General features: G+C 44.0%; 2 protein-coding genes across 13 annotated transcripts in view; both read left to right on the forward strand.

Moving 5' to 3' along the window:
• Window positions 1-20,096, forward strand: part of tjp1a (tight junction protein 1a) — a 69,283-nt gene extending 49,187 nt beyond the window's left edge. For 3 of the 11 annotated variants that reach the window (XM_029143648.3, XM_029143652.3, XM_029143656.3), the window contains 19 exons: window positions 931-1,039; window positions 1,144-1,363; window positions 1,563-1,747; window positions 1,918-2,013; window positions 2,610-2,636; window positions 4,407-4,489; window positions 4,878-5,088; window positions 5,594-5,694; window positions 6,036-6,386; window positions 7,271-7,522; window positions 8,569-9,387; window positions 9,514-9,596; window positions 9,805-9,972; window positions 10,089-10,195; window positions 10,294-10,553; window positions 10,712-10,860; window positions 10,943-11,163; window positions 15,627-15,770; window positions 18,250-20,096. In XM_029143648.3, coding sequence (XP_028999481.1) covers window positions 931-1,039; window positions 1,144-1,363; window positions 1,563-1,747; window positions 1,918-2,013; window positions 2,610-2,636; window positions 4,407-4,489; window positions 4,878-5,088; window positions 5,594-5,694; window positions 6,036-6,386; window positions 7,271-7,522; window positions 8,569-9,387; window positions 9,514-9,596; window positions 9,805-9,972; window positions 10,089-10,195; window positions 10,294-10,553; window positions 10,712-10,860; window positions 10,943-11,163; window positions 15,627-15,770; window positions 18,250-18,344 — 3,681 coding nt within the window. In that variant the 3' untranslated portion in view covers window positions 18,345-20,096. The remainder of the gene's footprint in view (window positions 1-930; window positions 1,040-1,143; window positions 1,364-1,562; window positions 1,748-1,917; window positions 2,014-2,609; window positions 2,637-4,406; window positions 4,490-4,877; window positions 5,089-5,593; window positions 5,695-6,035; window positions 6,387-7,270; window positions 7,523-8,568; window positions 9,388-9,513; window positions 9,597-9,804; window positions 9,973-10,088; window positions 10,196-10,293; window positions 10,554-10,711; window positions 10,861-10,942; window positions 11,164-15,626; window positions 15,771-18,249) is intronic. The other 8 variants (XM_029143650.3, XM_029143651.3, XM_029143653.3 and 5 more) reach the window with 8 other exon arrangements.
• A 910-nt stretch (window positions 20,097-21,006) lies between these two features.
• fam189a1 (family with sequence similarity 189 member A1) overlaps window positions 21,007-22,351 on the forward strand; it is a 48,006-nt gene continuing 46,661 nt past the window's right edge. The window contains exon 1 of one of the 2 annotated variants that reach the window (XM_029143662.3): window positions 21,007-21,877. In XM_029143662.3, the coding sequence (XP_028999495.1) occupies window positions 21,632-21,877 (246 nt within the window). In that variant the 5' untranslated portion in view covers window positions 21,007-21,631. The remainder of the gene's footprint in view (window positions 21,878-22,351) is intronic. The other variant, XM_029143663.3, reaches the window with a different exon arrangement.

The following is a 22,351-nucleotide window of genomic DNA, read 5'->3' on the forward strand; positions in this document are numbered from 1 at the left end:
ATCTGTCAGTCTGTGAGTCACTCTTGTGCTCAGCCTTGTGTCAAAACTGCCCTTGTTTCCAATGTGAAGACACAATAGAGGACGTTCTTGCACTCTGACCTCGAAACAGTTGACTGCCTGTTTCACTGAATACTAAAGTAACATTGTTGACGGGATGATGGAACCCCTCTTGATGTCAGTTCTGGATCCATTCTGTCATGTTTATACAACAGCTGAGGATTACGCCTGCTCTGTAGTTCTTCTTGTGCTATGCAGCTGAGGTGCCCTTGGAGCTTCTATTACCATCATATTAACTGCATTCATTTGATTAACCAAAGGTATCTATTACTCTTTAGTCCTGTATTAATCACAGTGTAGTGTGTGTCTTCCTCCTGCTCTACTAACACTTCCCGTACATTGTTTGACATCCTTAGGTGGTTTCCCTTTAATCGCGGTTTCTAGAGATAAAGATGTCAAGTCTTCCAGTTTCTAAGAAGGATAAAGGTGTCTTTCTGAGGTTCAGTGACTCATACCATGTGTTTCTGCTTCCCCTGAAGTCTCCCCAAGCAGAGTCAATAAACAGTAGTGACTGTGTTTTGAACAGCAGCAGGGGATGAGGAGGAGGCTGTTTGCTTGTAGTGTGAATTCATTGCTCTGCTTCTGTTGTGGAGCAAGTAATTATTTTCTCCTCCTTCTTCTTCTGTGAGAAGTCTACTGGGTGGTTGTAGCTTAAGAGTTTTTTTGTTTTTGACCTGTTGAAGAAAAAATAGAGACAAATTTTTAAAGTAAACAATAAGAAGAGACTATGCTTTAAACCGGCAGCTTTTGACATGTAAATGTTAAATATGTACTTATACACATAAAACCTATACAGTGGGATAATGTGTTTCTTGTCCTTGTTTTTACTGAAATTTAATTACTTTTCCTCTGCCTCTTTTTTGTCATCTGTAGGTGAACAATGTGGACTTTGCTAACATCATCAGAGAGGAGGCTGTGCTGTTTCTGTTGGATCTCCCAAGAGGAGATGAAGTTACTATTCTGGCTCAGAAAAAGAAGGATGGTGAGTGAGTGTTTGTGCAAACGCACCGTGCCTCAAAAGCAGAACATTGTAATTCACATCTGTTCTTCTTTGCTTTTCTTTTCTTTTCCTTGCTTTTCTTCTAGTGTATCGGAGGATAGTGGAATCGGACGTGGGCGACTCCTTCTACATTCGCACACATTTTGAGTATGAGAAAGAGTCACCTTATGGGCTGAGCTTCAACAAGGGCGAGGTGTTCCGTGTAGTAGACACCCTGTACAATGGCAAGTTGGGCTCCTGGCTGGCAATTCGTATTGGCAAGAATCACCAGGAAGTGGAAAGGGGCATCATTCCCAACAAGAACAGGTGAAACTTCTTTGATGCCTGTACAGTTCTTGGAGGTCATGAAAAGGCACGTGTTGAGGCAAAGTGACAGGAACATTGTGGTCCTACAGGGTTATGGTTGTGGTCCTGTTATTGTTTTAACATCAGTATATTTCCTTGATTCCTTGAATAAGTCAACTTTGTGTCCTTACCGTAACCTTTGTCTCTCTACTCTGCACAGAGCTGAGCAGCTATCTAGTGTACAGTACACCCTCCCCAAAACACCAGGGGGCGACAGAGCAGACTTCTGGAGATTCCGGGGACTGCGAAGCTCCAAGAGGAATTTACGGAAGAGCAGGGAGGACCTGTCTGCCCAGCCAGTACAGACCAAGTTCCCAGCCTATGAGAGGGTTGTGCTGAGGGAAGGTAGGACTAGCATTCTTATTTTTACTGCAACACTGTCCCTGACACGAAGACCTCACGTCTTAAAGCAACAATTATTTGTACATTTTAATATAATATATATTATATTTTGTATCACTATCAGAAGAACAGAAATACTTACTGATTTCCTTGTATTTTATGTTCTTGTACAGCTGGGTTTCTAAGGCCTGTGGTTATATTTGGACCAATAGCAGACGTGGCCAGAGAAAAACTGGCCAGAGAGGAGCCGGACATTTTTGAACTAGCAAGTAAGTGAGAAAGTGCTTTTCTGCTTTCAATGTATTAATGCTCTGTGCAGGGATGTACCGTAAGTGTAGGTGCTAAATCAGTGCAATAGATTTTGGAATTCACTGATTTAGCAGTACTTTATTTACTCAGTGTTTTTTAAATCCAAACGTACTAAAACTCCACATGTCTCAAGTTCACTTAAATTTATAATGTGCAAATATTCACTGAGTATCAGCACCACATGTGATTTGTGTTTAATCTTTACCACGAGACATTCTAGTCAGCTTCAGAATATTGTTAAGATCATCTTATTATGTCAAATTTCTCTTTTGCTTTTGTCTGTTCTTGTTTCTCCTTCAATCCAAACAGGAAATGTCCTTTTATTTAAGTTTTCATTTACCTCCTCTTATCTCATGTTACTGGTGCATTGTTGTGTTTTTAGTGTTTTTATGTGTGGTGTGCGAGTTCTCAGCACTGTATTTCAAATTTTTTAAGTTTACAGACACATGCCATTGCAACCACATATTCAGTACACACCCACATAAAAATGATTCCATTACTTGATGCCTATTTGCGCAACTACAGTGATGTTTGTGTAACTGTATTTTCTTTTCAGAAACACAGAAACAACAAGGAGGGGAAAGTATGTCACTTAGTGCATCAACTTTAATTTGCTTATTTGATGCTTGAAAGATGTATACAGTAAATTAGTGTTTGGTGCCCAGTTACCTATATTGTAGATGTTTTGACAGTAGCCACTGCCTGGTTAATGTGTATTGGGAATAGCACTTAATTTAAATGAGAAAATAGTATTGACAGTATCAGTCCCATCAGGTTGTAGTAAAAAAATAGAATGAAAACATTTATGTAATATCATATTAACACACAGTTTCTTTATAGGCAGTGAATTGGAGATTGTAATCAAGTCAGGTCACTTTTAATTATATAGAACATTTCTTCATATTCAAAAATAAATGTGATTCACATGACTATAAAAGCAGATTGATTGGTAGTAACATTAAATCAATGTCACAGAATTTGAACTCTCCCTTTGTGCAATCTACAACATGATGACAAAACTCCCCCAAAAAGGGTATGCTGTTTATCATGTCCATCACATAAGAGATAAAACTTATTAAGTTGCAGTTTACTGATTCAATTCAGATTTGAATTTATTGGGTAAAATATTAGATCATGTTTTCATCATAGTCAATGAACAGTGGTGAACAACCACTGTGAAGAATGAGCTGTGTGTTGGTGTGACATTACCTCCTATCTATACCTGTACACGAGATTAAACAGTAAATAAAACTAAATGCAAAAATAATGAACATTTAAATTCAGTGGTATTCCCTTCTTAAATGCAGGTTGCACATCATAAATGACAGCAGCAACGCAGCATGTTAAGCTATGCTTTTTTAATACGCAGTGGAAATCCAGATATGTGTGATGATGTGTTAGAAAACCAGTATAGTTACATAGAAAACAAACAAACAAACTTTTATTTTGTAACTTAACTGAAGCTCATTCCATACAGACTACAGTGAAATATTTATATCCGTACATTTTACTATACAGGTGCTTATTCTAAATCTCAGTGTCTAAACCTGTATGTAAGAGAGATTTTGGTTCAAGAGCGTGTGGGATCAAACATAAATCAGTGTGAGGTCCTTTTTACTTTTAGAAAAACAGTGATGGAATTATATTTTTTAAAAAACAATATTAGCAAAGGACAATATTAAGTCACACTGCATATGTTTGAATATCTGCATGAATGGCTGTACTTACCTGTTATTTATAGACTATCACAATTTTTTGGATAGCAACCAAAGATTCTAGCAGAATGCTGGAAGTGAAGCCTGGCCCCAGCTTATGTTATTACTGTACTAAAGATCCAGGCGAGATGGCTGGCCTCTTTTGAACCGTGTCTTTCTAGGCAGGAAACCATTGCTTATCTTTGTTTTAATCATAACACACTACACATCCTTGCTTAAATCCCTGAGGCTTACAATTACACTGTATTCTCATTAATCCCAAATGTTCTTGTGAATATGCATATTTCATGTCAGTGTTTCTTACATAACACATTTCCTTCACCATAATACATACTGTTAAATGCAGTTGCACGCAAACATTCATTACACATAAAATTTCATTTCCCTAAACCTACCCAAAATACCTGATGACTATTGCATGAATTGGCTGCTGTCCTGATTTTAATTTAGGAAGTAGCGGTTTTCATGAGCGTACACTTGTCCTCTCCTGTACAGCGATTAGTGTTTAACTGTTCTATTTATAGGAGTCGACAACTGCACGCTGTAAAGATGTCTAATTGGGGCACTGCCTGTGATTATTTTTGCTTTGTGTCTTGTTATGATGTGATGTAGTAACTGTGTTTATTTGTTCTCCGTAGAGAGTGAACCCAGGGATGCGGGGACTGACCAGAAAAGCTCCGGCATCATTCGTCTGCACACAATTAAACAGATAATTGATCGGGTAAGTAGGTAAAACTAGATGTATACACACATCGATATAAAATTACAAACAGTGGAGATATAAACATCCTTTGCCAGATTTGTTATGGTAATGAAACAACCATGATGTGTGTAGCTCGCTGCTGCCCTCTGGTGTACTACACACGTTAATACTGTGTAAAAGTGTAAAGTACCTGAACCAAAGCAAAATTGTCACTTTTACTGTATCAAGTCCCCTGCTGATTTGAAAACTCAAGATCTACTGCATGCAATATGTAAAAATAAAACAATAGTGCCAATTATGGGCTCTAATTTAAATACTTCTCATCTTAAATGTCCACAAAAGCAATCATTACTGTAACATCAACAATACATTTAAAATGAATTGATTTGGGTTTTTTTGTATGAAGGACAAGCATGCAGTGTTGGACATCACTCCCAATGCAGTGGACCGTCTCAACTACGCTCAGTGGTATCCGATTGTGGTGTTTCTCAACCCAGACACCAAGCAGGGCATTAAGAACATGAGGACCCGCCTCTGCCCTGATTCAAGGAAGAGTGCCAGAAAGCTCTACGATCGAGCCCTCAAATTACGCAAGAACAACCACCACCTATTCACAAGTGAGTCCACTATTTAAGTATGCGATCCACATGGAGATAGCAAGTATAGATTTGATTGGCAGAGCCTTCACAAGGGGCAAAGACACGTTTCACAGGCAGTTGACAGTTGAGTGCTCCAGTGCTGGAGTTGGTGGCTCTACTGTGCTTTTGTTTGGCCCTGTTCTGTCAAACCCCCACAAAAGCTTGCTCAGCTCTGACTTCAGGACCTTTCTCATCATGTGTCCTGTCTGTCAAGCGGTTGGACCATCCTTCAACAACATCTCTTATTTTTACTCATGGGAACATTCATAGTTTCCTAATAGATTTAAAACTTGTAAATGTAAACTTGTGATTGATTTACAGCTACATGCAAAACTTAATACTAAGGACTGTATCCATTTACTGTTATTAAATAACATCATAGACTTATTGACACCAAGTAATTAATTAATAACAATTATTGATACAAATATGATTGGAAAGATTATATTTATCCCTTTTGCTTTTCCTTACTTTGTGTATTTAGCTACCATTAACTTAAACAGCATGAATGATGGTTGGTTTGGAGCGCTGAAAGAAATAATCCAGCAGCAGCAGAACCAGCTGGTGTGGGTGTCGGAGGGCAAGGTAGGACACACACACACACACACACACACACACACACACACACACACACACACACACACACACAGTCGTGTTTCTCATCAACGTGGGAAATTCCCATTGACGTAATGCCTTCCCTAGATAGCCCCTTACCCTAACCTGAGACATCACATCACAAATAAAGGCAGATGTCTAATCTAATCTGAACCAAAAGTCAACTCTAAAATCACATCTTAACCAAGTGCCAAGTGTCCCCATGTTGTCGCAGTGTCCTCACCTTGATAGCAAAAACATGGCCAGCCAACCAAATAGTCTGGAGTTTACCCTTTCTTCGTTCTTCTCTGAATCTATTCCTTGTCTAATAGGCTGATGGTGCAGCTGAAGATGACTTGGACATCCATGACGACCGTCTGTCCTACCTGTCGGCTCCTGGAAGTGAGTATTCCATGTATAGCACCGACAGCCGGCACACCTCCGACTACGAGGACACGGACACCGAGGGTGGGGCCTACACCGACCAGGAGCTGGACGAGACACTGAATGATGACGTGGGTCCACCCAAGGAGCCGGCCCTCACCCGTTCCTCCGAGCCTGTCCGTGAGGACCCACCTGTTATCCAGGAGCCTCCCGGGTATGCTCCGTATCCACACACAGTGCAGCCGGACCCCCTGAATCGCATCGACCCAGCTGGGTTCAAGACACCAGCGCCACAGCAGGTAGCGTTTCTGAGAGGTGCACGTCTCCCCTGTTGTCTGGAGGACGTGGTGTGCGTTAGAAGGGTTTTTTGGAGGCGTTATTGATGCCACTTTCTTATTTTTACACCTATTCTCTCTATTTACCCTTACTAAACAATATTTGTGGAAAAATGAAAGTTGTGCGGTCAGGTATTTATCACAACATATAAGTATTATATAATATATATCGTTATTAGCGCTCAATATATTTATCATAGTATTATTTTATTTATTGGCCCCTATGTGTTGGTTGATTGATGTTTCTGAGCGTGTGTTTTTTAATTTTTTAAAAGCAGGATAACTTCAACTTTTACTGTTACTCTCATATTCTGTATTACCAAAAGCTGTCTTATTGATGTCACTGTTGTTAATATGGAGTAAGAAATGTTTTTACACAGTGTCTGTACCTCTATTTACCAATGTGCACTTCCTACCTTTGTTCAAGCTGTGATCAAAACTAATAGTATTACACCAGGAAGTATTATGTGCATGTTGAAAATACCAGTGTAACTGTGAAATGTATCAGTATCCAATTGGCCATTATTATATCTAGATCTAAATGTTGTGTCATGATGTCCCACTGAACATAAAAAGGAAAAATACTTTATTGTGCTGTAACTGTAGTATTAAAAATCTAAGTAGTATTGTCTGACACCAAAAACTTGTCCTGCTGCTAATTCCTAACATTTACATGCTATTAGTTGATGTACAGCTAATTGTATGTGTAATGAGGAAGCAGGCCATTAGCTGATTTTATCAGGGGATTAGCAGACTATTGTAGGGGGCTATGAAGTTTGTAGCACTTGTTAGAACTGGCCCACAGTGTATCCGCGCATGTTATTAAACATCTCTGAACCACTTCACAGAAAGCAGAGGCCGCTGCCATCCCTAACATCCCCCAGCAGCCTGAGCCGCTGGCTGAGACAATACCCCCTGCTGTCGACGTTACTGTAAAAACTGTAGGGGGTCTGAGCCCTGACGAGGCTCCTACAGCTCCCCGCAGCCAGCCAAGCCCCAGTCCAGAGGCTGGCTCATTTAGGAGGCCCACTCCTGAGCTAATCCCTCATAGCGTCACACCAGAACCTCTACTGTCTGGACTGGCCAGTTCCGAACCAAAGGTATCAATATGACCGTCTCTGGACTCTTCGTGACCCGGCCCAGCTCAGCTCAGCTCGGTCTGACCTCCTGTGCTGCTGCTTCCTGTCTACCTATCTACCCTATGCTGCCATGCTTCTTTCTCATCTTCTGCCCTGCATGTCTGCTGACTACAGTGCTGCCCAGAAGAGACAGGAATGTTTGTGTGTACGCGTGTGCAAAGGAGGGTGATGGTGTGTGTGTGCATGTGCCAGAGAGTGAAATGGTAAACAACGGTGAGCTTTGAGGTGATGGCTGCGCTGATATGCCTACATCTACAAGAGCAGAGACACTCCTACAGCTCTCACTGTTGCTTATCCTCTTTGCATGGCTGCAACATTTTTGCCTTGTTCTCTTAACATATGCAAATAGATCTGTTTTGTGCTATATTTGTCAATGTAGACTGAATCATTTTCTTGTAAAGGTAACCATTAAATTTCCAACCATTTTATTAATTCTCTGTCCAGTGCTTCAAACAAAGCCATGCACAAAGTCCTCCAGATTTGGCTGGATAATTAATGGTTACTTCTTAAATGACAGGATTTTAAATATAATTTTGTACAATGGGTATGAGCTTGTAATGTTCAATATTATTGTGGATTTTAAGTTGCCTTTATAATTACATCAAGGCAATGGGTGAATCTTTTTCTTGTGAGTCCAGCAGCACCAAAGAAAAAGTGTCAAATTAATTTTGTTTAAGTTTGGTGAATTCCTTCACAATGAAAGTGGATCCCATTGTTTTGTTGTATTTTTAACAACTTTATTTTAGAATTACAGTGGTCTACTGTTTAATGTCAAGGTGCATTGAGTGTTCAGTCTGATGGTCTGACCAGTAACACCTCCTTCTCAGTTTCTCTATTTCAGGTCTTTCCCTTCTTGTTTCCACTTATGCTATAAATTTCAAGGACTCATTTTATTGTTCTTCTTTTCTAATGCATCTTTTTTTCGTCAAGTTTATCAAATTACAGATCTGCCTTTACATTATGTTGTTGGTCTCAACCTTATTGTTTGTTGTGTATTTGCTTGGTAGATCTTTCAAAAGGATCCATACAGCACAGACACCACAGGCAGAACCAGCCAAGGCATGAAGCCTGTGACCTACAACACTCAGCAGGGATTCAATCCTGACCAGCAGCCGTACAGAGATTATGACCACCCGCCCAGTCGGTATGATGTCAGCAGTGGAGGTGGTTACCCAGAACCAAAGTATCGCAACTATGACTCCAATCCCCCCTACGAGAACAACGTGCCTCATTATGATCAGCAACAGTGGAACCCCTACGGCCACTCCCTCTCTACTGCCAACTCCCAGAACTACAGTCCCCGTTTGCCATATAGTGACGGCCCTGACTCCCAGTACACCCCTCCTCTGCGCTACGACGAACCTCCACCTCAGCAGGGATTTGATGGACGGCCTCGCTATGGCAAACCAGTAGCATCTGGGCCCATTCGTTATGACGATCCGCCTCCAGCTCCAGGACCTGACATACACTTTAACCCGGATTCTCACCTGAGCACATACCCCTCGGCTGCCCGAACCCCAGACCCAGCTGCTCAGCGGTCAACCCATAACCAGGGGCCAGCACCACAACAAAAAGGCTACAAACCTCAGCCGTATGACCCTGCTCCTGTGAACCCCGAAACCAGTCCCATACCTCCTCCAAAAACGGAGGTCCCCTCACCACCCCCCACGGATGCCCTGAAGACTGCACCGGCCAGGAGCGAGCAACAAGAAGACGACCCTGCCTTGAGGCCCCAGTCAGTCCTAACCAGGGTCAAGATGTTCGAGAACAAACGTTCTGTGTCCATGGACCGAGCCAGAGATGCAAGTGATTCAACTGGGAACAGGGTAAACTGACATACGCTTAATGATTTATCCATTTATTGCGTGCTCTTGTTCAGTTCTGTCCACTACCTTTTGTTTTCAAATATGAACATTTGAACTAATAAAAAGCATTTTTCTTTTCTCTTGTAGACAGCAGATTTACCCTTAAAAGCTGGTGGAGTAATACCTAAGGCAAATTCTCTTAGCAACCTAGACCAAGAGAAGACCTTTAGGTAAGCCTGTGGTGTTGCTATGACTTGCTTTTTCTTTTTACACTCAACGTTTGACCAAATGATTTTGAAAAACATTAACGGAATTGGTCTCATTTATTTTTATCACCATACTTTACTCACACCTTTCACTTTGAATCTTTCTTCTGCCCTTCGTTGAAAATTACCCCCGTCATTTTCCCTGCTTGACTGTTTTGTCCCACACTTCCAGAGCACCAGAGCCTCAGAAACCTCAGTCCAAGGCAGTTGATGACATAGTGCGCTCCAACCATTATGACCCTGACGAAGACGAAGATTACTACAGGAAGCAGCTGTCTTACTTTGACAGGCTCCAGACTGGTCCTAACAAACCACAAGCACAAGTAAACAACTACCCCAGGTGATCCAGTTTTCTAAGCTTTCATGATTCATCTATAGATTTAGGTCATCAGTATGCATTTTCTGTCAGTTTTTTTGTAATGTTAGCTAATGTGAATTTCAACATATTTTGTTCAGAACTGACTCAGTGGACAAACCAGCTCCAGTTGAGAAAAATTATGACCCAGTTCCTCAAGTGACTCCATCTCTGCCACCAGCCACACTGCCCAAGCCTTTGTCTGAAGGTAAGCTTTTAAAACCTAGTGTTGCTTTAACATTAGTTTTCTATTAAAAAGTTGAAATATTACTCAGGATGTTGTTTCAAAAGTAATTTCCTCTACAGCCAAGCCTCCTGCCCGTGAGGATACTATCCAGACCAACTTCCTGCCTCACAAGAGTTTCCCTGAGAAGTCTCCAGTTAATGGCACAAGTGAGCAGCCTCCAAAACCAGTTACTAGCACTGGGGCTCCCCCAGCAAGCAGCTACAACCGCTATGTGCCCAAGCCCTACACCACCTCTGCCAGGCCTTATGCTCGCATGTTTGACAGCCCTAAATTCAACCACAACCTTCTGTCTAATGACAAGCCTGAAATTGCTCCAAAGGTAACATTGTTACTTATCATCATTTTACACACAAGAAAATGTGAATTTTAACTGTTTACTGTTGTCAGTAGTTTAGCTATTGCTGCGAGCAGATGAATGTAAAATAACAGTAATAACAAATCTACATTCATTACTGGACCTTGTTGTGTTTGCAACAGAGCACCAGCCCAGTTAAGCCTCAGATATCGCCACAGCCCCAAAACACAGATCATGACAGTGGTGTGGACACCTTCACACGCACTATGGACGGCCGCTCCAAATACCAGAACAACAACATGAACACTGTGCCCAAAGCCATTCCTGTGAGGTAACAAACCCACGCTACATAAAGGTGATGTCAGCTATATTCTATAATAATGAGAGTGACAGTAAAGATATCTGCCTCTTAGCCCCAGTGCCCTGGATGATGATGAAGATGAAGACGAGGGCCACACAGTAGTCGCAACAGCTCGGGGGATCTTTAACTGCAATGGTGGCGTACTAAGCTCCATTGAGACAGGTGTCAGCATAATTATCCCCCAGGGTGCAATCCCTGAGGGCGTGGAGCAGGAGATCTACTTCAAGGTCTGCCGAGACAACAGCATCCTACCGCCACTCGACAAGGAGAAAGGTAGGTGGCACCTATAATAGTCCTACAATCTTATTTGTACTGTTGTAATAAGTAAGTAATGTACAACCTAGTAGAATTATAAACAAAATCCAGCTTTTTTCCTAAAGGAAGGGTAAGTGTAGAGGAAAACTGTCTGCAGCATCTCTCAGCACCTGACAGTAGACAAATCAACTTAGCAAGTCCTTAATAAACATACTGAAGAGCCTAATGTTTATTTCACAACTCGGTAGAGACGGAACACAGTTTGAAGAGTCAATAATGGATTTATATGTAATGCTAAGTGAATTACAATGTTCCCCCATACAGTATGCATAAATAACCAGCCGTTATGAACTTCCACTTCCACTGCACCCATGTGTCAAAATAACTGATTTATTGCTGGTTTAAATAATAATTTGTTTTTTCTCTGTGTGCTAAATGCTTTGAATTTAAGACGAGAATTTAAGTTTGCAAGTTTATTCCTGTCGTGTGACAGATACAGTACTTTAGGCTCGGAGTCCATTCGGTTTTGGAAAATGAACCAAACTGAACCAATAAGAAATCCTAATCAATTAGCTGCCTGTGATTCTACTGTTCTGCATTGAATATTCAAACATCATATAAAATATAATAGTATCTTGACTTCATGTTCTGTTCTGAGGAGTGTTTGCAGCGTTGCAAGATACAATGTCTACTGCAGAATTTCACTTGTTTAGGTGTTACTAGTGTTGTCACGATACCAACATTTACTGGTACCAATACCAAGATGTAAGAATAAGAATAAGAATAAGAAAACCTTTAATAGTCCCGCAGTGGGGAAATTACCTCTCACAACAGCAGTACAGATGAGCAAGAATACAGGTACAGAACAGTTTGTGTTGGCACAGTACAAAGCAGTACAGTACAGTTAGAGTGAGTATGAGGTCATTGCAGGGTTATTGCACAGTAATGGGTATAAGATTTGTACCGGTAACAATATACATGATTGTTCACAGATTTACACAAATATTGTGCAGAGCAGGTTGCTATATAAACCACTGATGCAGTGGGTGAGTGACTGTGGTGGGATGTGGTCAACAGTTCTGATTGTACAGTCTGACAGCAGCTGGTAGGAAGGATCTACGATATCTCTCCTTCACACAGCGAGGGTGGATCAGTCTGCTACTGAAGCTGCTCTCCAGAGCAGACAGTGAGTCCTCCAGTGGGTGAGAGACCTGGTCCATGATGGATGTCAGTTTAGCCAGGACCCTTCTCTCACCCACCTCCTGCACCGTGTCCAGAGTGCAGCCCAGTACAGAGCTGGACTTCTTGATGATCCTGTCCAGTCTCTTCCTGTCCCTCGCTGTGATGCTGCTGCCCCAGCAGACCACACCGTACAGGATGGCTGATGCCACCACAGAGTCATAGAAGGTCTTTAGGAGTGGCCCCTTCACTCCAAAAGACCGCAGTCTCCTCAGCAGGTAGAGTCTGCTCTGACCCTTCCTGTACAGTGCATCCGTGTTATGAGTCCAGTCCAGTTTATTGTTCAGATGCACTCCCAGGTATTTGTAAGAGTCCACTCTCTCAATGTCCCTTCCCTGGATGTGCATCGGTGGGATGACAGCAGGCTGCTGTCTGCGGAAATCCACCACCATCTCCTTCGTTTTCCCTACATTGATCAGGAGGTGGTTCCGCTGGCACCAGTCCACAAAGTTCTGAGTGAGTCCTCTGTACTCTGCATCGTCATCATCGGTGATCAGTCCGACGATCGCAGAGTCATCAGAGAACTTCTGCAGAACACAGCTGTCCGTGTTGTGTCTGAAGTCTGACGTGTAGAGGGTGAAGAGGAAGGGGGCCAGTACAGTCCCCTGTGGGGCCCCCACACTGCAGGTCAGAGTGTCAGACACACAGTCCCTGGCTCTCACAAACTGAGGCCTGTTTGTGAGATAGTCCATAATCCACTCCGTCAGATGAAGGTCCACACCAGCCTCCTCCAGTTTGTGTTTCAGAAGCATTGGCTGGATGGTGTTGAAGGCACTGGAGAAGTCAAAGAACATGATCCTCACAGTGCTGCCGGGCTTCTCTAGGTGGGAAAGGGCTCGATGTAGGAGGAAGATGACAGCGTCGTCTACTCCTATGCCGTGTCGGTAGGCGAACTGCAGCGGGTCCAGGTAGGTTCCCACCGCAGAGCGGAGGTGACCCAGGACCAGTCTCTCCAGTGTCTTCATCAGGTGTGATGTCAGAGCCACTGGTCTGAAGCTGCTGGGGTCTTTGGCGTGCGGTGTCTTGGGCACTGGTACCACGCAGGAGGTCTTCCAGAGCTGTGGTACCACCCTCAGCTTGAGGCTCAGGTTGAAGACATGCTCCATAACTCCACACAGTTCGCCTGCACAGGACTTAAGGAGTCTGGAGCTGATGCCGTCTGGTCCAGCTGCTTTCCTGGCCTTGATCTTCCTGAGCTCACTTCTCACCTGGGTGCTGGAGAAGGATAGGGGTGGAGGGAGTGTCTTAGTGTGGTGTGAAGCGAGGGGTTGAGGAAGTGACTCAGTGTGGTGTGAAGTGGGGGGGTGTGGTTGGGATGAGTCACCAGTCGTCAGGGCTGAGGGTAGAGGGCTTTGTGTAAAGGTGTGAAGGGCTGTGGGGGCTGGTAATCCAGTGGTATGAGGTGACAAGAGGTTCGGAGGCAGCTGCTGGGAGGTGTGAGTGGGTGCTTGGTCAAACCTATTAAAGTGTGAGTTCAGCTCGTTGACCCAGCTCAGGTCCCCCTCAGCCTGTGGGTGTGGAGCTTTGAAGCCTGAGATGGTTTTCAGGCTCCTCCACACCTCACTCACATTGTTCTGCTGCAGCTGCTCCTCCATCTTCCTCCTGTAGCTGGACTTCCCCTCACGGATTTTCCTCCTCAGCTCCTTCTGCACCCTCCTCAGCTCCTCCCTGTCCCCTGATTTAAATGCTCTCTTCTTCTCCTTTAGCAGAGCTTTAATATCAGGGGTGACCCATGGCTTGCTGTTGGTGAAACACCGAACCCGCCTGGTGGGAACAGTGTTTTCACAGCAGAAGTTTATGTAGTCCGTTACACAGTCTGTTATTGCGTTAATGTCCTCCCCATGTGGGTCGCAGAGCTCCGTCCACACAGTGGTGTTAAAACAGTCCCTGAGAGCCTCCTCGCTCTCAGCTGTCCACCTCTTCACTGTGCGGGGCACCACCGGCTGCCTGTGTACAACAGGTTTATACACAGGCAGGAGATGCAGGATGTTGTGGTCAGCTCTGCCCAGCGGTGGGAGGGAGGATGCAGCGTAGGCCTCTTTGGTGTTGGCATAGAGTAAGTCCAGGGTTTTGTTGTCTCTGGTGGGGCAGGTCACATACTGGGTGTATGTAGGCAGAGCAGCTGAAGGAGGTGCATGGTTAAAGTCCCCAGAGATCAGGAAGAGGGCCTGTGGGTGCTGTGTTTGCAGCCTGCTGGTGACTGAGAGCAGGGTCTCAGAAGCTGTGTCAGCGTTAGCGGAGGGTGGGACGTACACAGCAATTATTATAACGTGTGTGAACTCCCTTGGCAGGTAGAATGGCCTCATGCCCACCGCCAACAGCTCAATGTCTCTGTTACACAGCTTCATTTTGACAGTGCAATGTCGTGGCATACACCACCTGATGTTCACAAACACAGCCAGACCCCCTCCCTTCCTCTTACCGCTGTTCTCCGTTCTGTCCGCACGTAGCAGATGAAAATTGTCCAGTGCGACAGTCGAGTCCGGGATGAGTGACGTCAGCCAGGTCTCCGTGAACAGCAGGACGCTGCTCGTTCTGTACTCCAGCTGGTGCCGTGTGAGCGCCGCGAGCTCGTCGATCTTGTTGGCGAGAGATCTCACGTTCCCCATGATAACGGAGGGGACAGCGGGCCTGAAGCGTCTCGTTTTCTCCCGTCGTAGTTTTCCAGCGCGGCGCCCACGTCGGGACTTCACCAGCACCTCAGCGGTGATCTCGTGTCTGTCTCTGGGCAGAACTACGGCGCTGCGCAGCGCGATCAGCTGCTCCGCGGTGTAAACAATGCGCGCTCTGACCCCGACGCACATCGTAGCTTTAAAAACAGCGTTTGTACTGCGCCAAACTTAGAAAAACTATAAAAAAGCTGTGTACAGGTTGTGTACACTAATGTTACTAACAACACACTAGAAAGGTAAACTTAAATAAGTGAAGAAAGTAATAAATAGAAGTAAGGGAATCCTTTAATACTTTTCAATGCTTTTTCAGATAAAGAGAATGCAAAAAATGGCATTACTGATTTAATTTAAAATCTTAGAACAATAACATATCAAAAATAAAATTAAAAATTTTAATTAATAATTTTATAAAAATAAAATAAATTTTATAAAATAAAATTAACAACATTCGAAATACTAGGCTTTTCTTATTGTACAACAATTTTAGAACGGCTGTGCTTCTTTGCATACAGGTATAAAAGAATAGAATTGATTGAATTGTTCCTTAAAATGCTCTGTGTTTTTTTGCAGGAGAGACTCTGCTTAGCCCTCTGGTGATGTGTGGACCTCACGGTCTCAAGTTTCTGAAGCCTGTGGAGCTGCGCTTACCTCACTGTGCGTCAATGACCCCTGATGGTTGGTCTTTTGCTCTAAAATCCTCCGACTCCTCGTCGGGTATGCTGTGCTCTCTCTGTTCTTCTGGGGTCATTTGGGCTGGCTTTGTGACAAGTTAAGGTGTTGTGGGTCACTGACTTTAATCAGATTTTACTCCTAGTTTTGGTTCACATCTTATTCAAATACACAAAATTAATTTGAATCTCTGAGAATCAAGCTAGGGGGCAAATCTCTCATTTATTCTAGTTAACTTTGTTTTTTTTTTATATGGTGATCATTTTTCATGCTTCATTTCTAATATTTCTCTCTTGGTTTTCATCCCTTTTTCACTTCACATGTTTCTGTTGTTTCATTTAACTTGCATGCACCAGATGATAAGCTGTAAACTAAAAGTTAATTCACCAGGTAGAATTAAAGTGCATGCTGCTCTGCTTTTCTCACACAGCCACCCAAAATCTGACCTGAAGAACAGCTTTTATGCGTCTGGTGGAAACTGGGACACTGTCATGACCAAAACCCATTCTCACTCTCAAAAATCGCACATTTTGTCATCAAATCAAAGTATAGTTTTCCTTCAGGTGTAAAAACAGATTTGGTTTTGAATCTCGTTTCCCACACTGTCCTTGGATTGTTTACTTAAAAAAGTCTAGTGCAATTTAATGAGGGAAAAAGCAGGGAATCAGAAATATGCAAATATGTAAACCCTCCCGAGCGTTGCTACAGGAGGGGAGCATTTAAGCAAATCTCCATCAGTCATTAGTTATTTAAATGACTGCATTTAAACATTTTGCTTCTAACTTTAAGCCTGCTAAACACAGAAACACAATTATTCATAAGATCAGGTAAATAACAAAAATAGATCTTCAACACTTCCACCAGAAGGTGGAATAAAACCTCCCGTATAAGTAGAGTTGGAATCACAAAGCAGGCTGTTACTGGGAATACATTCTGTGCAATTGGAATTAAGCAGCGATATATTTAGGACAGAAATTAGATAATGAGAGGGTGCTGCAAATCACAATACTGTAAATTAAAACAACCTGCTTTAAGTGAGTCATCATTTAATCTATAATGTAGCTGTGCAAAGTAAATGATCGTTTGAGACAGTAAACAAACAGGAACCAAACAAAAGTCAGAGTAACTCATTTATCCTTTTAATACTATCCTTTCATGCTCTGTCTCCAAAAACAGCAGTAATTTTGGCAGTGGTCAGGATTAACTGCTAATTAGTCTAATTTTAAGGCTGAGGCTAGAAGGGCTGAATGAGATGTCCGCTCACTCCGTTGCCCTGCTGAATTGTGGGAGGATTATCAGCCTGCGTCGTAATCCTCTTATTGTAAAGCAAGGCCACTTTCCAGCCTCCTGTCCCCCTGTGGTTTCCTTCTTACTTTGCGTCTCTGCTTTTCTTTGTCTTCCTATAAATCTGTCTTTCTGTTTCTCTGATCTTTACTGTGTCTTTCTGCAAGTTACTTCTAACTTACAGGTTGAGATCAGAAACAGTGTGATACCAGAACCAGTGTGTTTAGCTAAAGCAAAACATAATTTAGTTTGTTCAAACACCACACTATATTCTCATGACGTGTGGAACACGTTATTAAGAGTCTGGGTGCATTAATAAAACATATGTAATGAGCATTTACAGCTACTGCATAACGGCTGCAGATTGATGAGAACACTAATGTAAACCATGAAGATAATGATATATTCACATTCATAATGGTTGACCTTGAAGGGTCATCAACGACCTTGGAAATAGTTTGAAGACAGTCTGAATTTCAGGAACTCTTTTGGTGCAGTATTAACAGCCAGTGTGTGTAAACGAAAATGGTAGTGATTACTGTGACCTTTATGCTGCAATTTGCACAGCTTGAGACTTAATTTGATACTTTTGAGAAAACATGTTAAACTCTGTGGGCCTCGCTCTTAAACAGGAGCCCTTTATCAAACTGAGCCAAGTCTACAAACTGATGATTAAGACCTTTAATGGCCAAAAACAGCCTGAGGCAAACCTGTGTTCCAGATGTGGGAATACAGCACAATGGTCGGCCTAACATGCCTACTGTGCATGTATTACCGAATGAAGGTTCATAAACCCACGCACCTCAAGATAATGCAGACAGAAACAGTTAATGGTCATTCATCCTCACAGATTCATGACAGTGTAACTGTGCTCCAGTTGAGCCAGTCGGAGGCAAAGGCTTTATTAGGTTCATAAAGTACAGTCAAGCAACCTTGGATGGCTGTTGTCAGAAGCTGCCTGACCAGAGGCTGCTAACACTGTATTGATACATGTCCTTTGGTTTGGCGATGGATTACTAGAACTGTCCCCTTGACACAGACTGTCTGTTTATAGTGCTGCTGCACGGAGACCTCACAGTGACTGGGGTTTTAACTCGCAGGCAACAAGGTGTCAGCGACGGTCGATAAAAATATAACATGGCTTTTATTATTGGATGTGTCTGTGCTGTGGTGTGATCCCTATGAAAAGCCCCTCTTATTACTGATGACCATGACCAACGCTCTGTCTCTTTGACTCCAGGTGACCCAAAAAGCTGGCAGAACAAGTCGCTCCCCGGGGACCCCAACTACCTGGTGGGAGCCAACTGTGTTTCTGTGCTCATTGACCACTTTTAAAGACTGGTCTCCAGGCTGATGCTGAATGTGGAAGTATGGTGGATACAATGAAGAGGATAGACACACACACACACACACACGCACACACACACACACACAGAAGCATGAAGAAGATCCAGTCATTGCTGTTTTAGCACCGATGGATGAAGGCGTGACACTGATGAAGGTAACAATCTGTTCCGTAAACTCTCTCCCGGTTTGAAGTTTTGGCGATATGGCAGCATTGATGAAGGCCCCAGAGAATTGACACTACGTAAAAAGCAACGTGTCATGTAAATTGTACATGAATATAGAAGGGTGACATTTGAAGGATTGTGCATGTTTCAAAAATCTTTGTCAGGATATTTATGCTATATATGCCTACAGTATATATAGTAGTAGAGAGAAGATTTTTTTCAAATTTATTCGAGGTCAGTCTTTTTATTTTCATTTTCTAAATAAGTATGTTTCTCCACGTTTTAACTAAAGGAAAATCAATGATGTTTTAAGACAGACGCGAGGTAAAACTAAACCGGAAGTGGTGACGCTTGCGAGCACCCGTTGAAGGAGTCAGACAAACCTGAGCTGGATTTAAACTCGAGCAGCACATATTTAGAGACGTTCTTCCATCTTCGCTTCCTTTATTCTCCCTTTTCTTACAGTAAGACAGTGGCCTGATAGCTCAGTATGTAGCAGAAGGTCCCAGGTTAAAGCCGTGCTTCTGGCACCAGGTGTGTCCTTGAGCAAAACACGTCACACCAGCTCCGCTGCCCACTGCTCCCAAAAAATGCAAAAATGCAGATTTATTTCCCCAATGCGGGATCAATAAAGTTCGATTATTATTATGAATCTCCGGTAGCTTACAGAGAAACCACATCTCTCCTTCCAGCCTGAGGGAGACCTATGCATGTCCTTTACTCAGGTCCAGAAGCCTCCTCAGTTCCCTCCTCGCATTCATTTCTCTGTCTCCTTTCATTTTCCTTGCTGAGTGCTCTTGCACTCATACTCAAAAAAGCAGTAATGCCTTAACTGCAGATTATTCACGTTTCATATAAAAAAGCTAAGTTATGATAACTTATGGTTTGTCATATGTTTTGCCATTTCTTATGAACCCATTGTACAATTAAACTTGGGTTTAGTACAGTAACGGTTGGTAAAAATAACAAAAGGTTTGCTCTTCTTTTATCTGCTATGCATTACTTTTAAAAACAACAAACCAGAGAAGAAGTGGCTGTAAATAAAGCAAGCATATTGCCTTGTTTCTTTTGTTTGTAAATGAACTTTTTGTATGTCTTTCTTTTTTGTATAAAACTTAGAGAAAACATGTTTGAAAAAGCGGAGGAACGTGAACGCGGTTATCTTTGTATTCTGGATATACCCTCAAGCCTTGAAACTTATAACCTGAAAATAATAATCACGTTTTCTACCAGTATACTCGCACTATGTTACGTTCACACAAAGCTCTTTTTATGGCTATTTAAGGATCAGTACTTGGGCTAAACACATTTAAAACATGTTCTTTTCGAAGGGTGTGCTCTCCAGGTGTCTCCCTCACTGATTTGTGATACTGGATGCTGTATTGTGTGCCCTTAAATGTATTTTTGTACTAATAGACAATATATTGCGTATGGCACACCAGTACCATTATTTTTAGATATAACACAGCTTTTATTGGATATTAGCTCTTCACGTGTGGCTGACTTTTTTTCCTCCTCTGCAACACAATTTTAATTATACCACTGTATTAATAAATAAAATCATTTTTAAAATAAACCCGAGATTTTTCTCCTTCTTTAGAAATAGGATCTGACTGTGGTTTCTTTTCCTTTCATTGTAGTTTACACAATAAAAGTTATTGTAGTTTCAATGCAGTAAATAAAAACAAAACGCTAACGTGTTAATGCATTTGTTGCGTCTACTGCGCAGTTGTCTCGCTTTTACCGCCAGGTGGCACAAGTGAGCAGAGAATGAGTTTGCTGCAAAAGGTCAGAAACACGAGTCCTTCAGCTGTGATGTCGTGTCGATACGCTGAGGCAGAGAAGAGGCTGCTTCAAACCTGTAGTACTACAGCATTTGTTCCATTAACATAGCACTCACCACCCACCTGCGCTTTGAATGCGTATCAGCTGTGAAGTTTGCAGATGTCTGTAGGACACTAGCGCTTCACCGACACCTCCAAGAAGCTCGTTTAACGGCTGAGTCAGTCTCTCGCTGTGTGCGCGCGCGCGCGTGAACCCTCTCCAGGTGTGTCGCATTAACCACCTGCCAGCCGCGTGCAGCCTGCACGACGATAGCGCCGGTTCGGTGACATAGCGCCGGTTCCGCCGGAGCTCGGCCGTTTTAATACAAAGCTGAAGTCACACAATTTTCATTTCTGTAAGCGGCAGTTCGCAGGAGTCCCGCTAAACGCGGGGAAACTGTGACTGCAGCTTTTTTTCCGGATCACAACCCCCGCTCTTAGAAATAGTAGGAATCAAGCTGATGTGCTGAGTGCGTGGACGAGGCGACGCGCGCCTGGAGACCAGACGCCACCACGTTTGATCCACCATTACATCACCAGCAGCGCTAACAAATCACGCGCGGGTTTTTGTGTAATGCCGCCTGACAGTGGAGAGCCCACCTCCCCCCTCACCCCCCCCCCCCTCCCCTCCTCCGCTGCCATAGTAAAACATCGTCCGCGCGGCTCGCCGCCATGTAGCGGCGCAGAGTGGCACCTCTCCAGTGCGCAGTGTGCGTCTCCCGCTCGCGCTCCGACATCCGCCGTCGTGTGCGAGCGCCGCGGAGGAAGAAGCGGAGCTGCGGGTGTTCACGCGCCAAACGACGCCCGCAGAATTGCGCGCCGGGGCGTTTTTTTTTTTCTTTTTTTTTTTTTTGTCCGCTGAACGTTCCTCGCCGTCTGTGGGTTCGTGGAGCGCGTGCGGTGACGGGCACGACAATGGCGCGCGCTGTTAGACAGCAGGACGACGCGCCTTTGACTTTTGAGGAATGGGCTCTGTGCCGGAGCGCTCGCCGAGGACTGCAGCCATTTATTTAGTCGCGTCCACCTTGAGAGCAGCCACGGCGAAGTGAACTAAACTAAACAACTGGCGCGCGTTCATTCCCGATTGTTCTCGCCGCGTTCGCCGCAGCGCGTCTCCAACCCGAGCGCCCCCGAGCATCTTAATTGATGGGGACTCTGCGCACCGGACGCTGACCGCGGGCTGCGTCTTCTGCGATCCCGAACCGCCTGCCGTTATTTGGTGTCGCTCCGCTTCTCTGCTGCGGTCGAGCCGCTCTCGTCGTCCAGTTCCCCGCAGCGTTCGCTCACAATGCCGGTAAACGCGCTGCCCCGCGGCGGCGGCGCCGTCGGCGGCCCGGGGTCCCTGAGCCCGGCGTCGCTGTCCCGCAGCCTGTCCCGACTGAGGGAGTACCGGACCCGGACCCGGATCATGCTGGCGCTGGGGGTCTCCCAGATGGTCCTGGGGAGCCTCATCCTGGCCGTCAGCTTCGCGGCTCTGGCTCTCACCACGTCGCCGAGAGTGCGGCACTCGTGTCCGTTCTGGGCGGGATTCTCGGTGAGTACGACGGTGACACGCCGCTCGTGTCTGGTGGCATTTAAACACAGGCGAATAAAGTTTTCAAGATGATTCGGTTTAGAAGGCGAGCGGAGGGAGGACGTTTCCATCTTCTGCACCCTGCGCACAAGTAAACAGCGAAGGGAGGTGTTTTATTTAGTAGTAACGTTATGTTTCTCTACATGTGAAACTTTGATGGCGGTTCCTGTAAATATTTATGGCTGCACACGTCTTGATTTCCTGCCAAAGACCCGGACCAGGACCATTAATTATAGAGGCAGTGGGGTAGAGAGCAAGGGTGAAGGGAGGTGTGTGTGTGTGTGTGTGTGTGTGTGTGTGTGTGTGTGTGTGTGTGTGTGTGTGTGTGTGTGTGTGTGGTTACAGGGGAGCAGCAACCACAGGGGTCAGAGGGCAAAGGTCAGCTCCTGATCGGTGCCTGGGGCCCATTTGACAAACCTTTGTCTAAAGCGTCTT

The sequence above is a fragment of the Betta splendens genome, chromosome 3 (genome assembly GCF_900634795.4).
Source record: "Betta splendens chromosome 3, fBetSpl5.4, whole genome shotgun sequence".
NCBI lineage: Eukaryota > Metazoa > Chordata > Actinopteri > Anabantiformes > Osphronemidae > Betta > Betta splendens.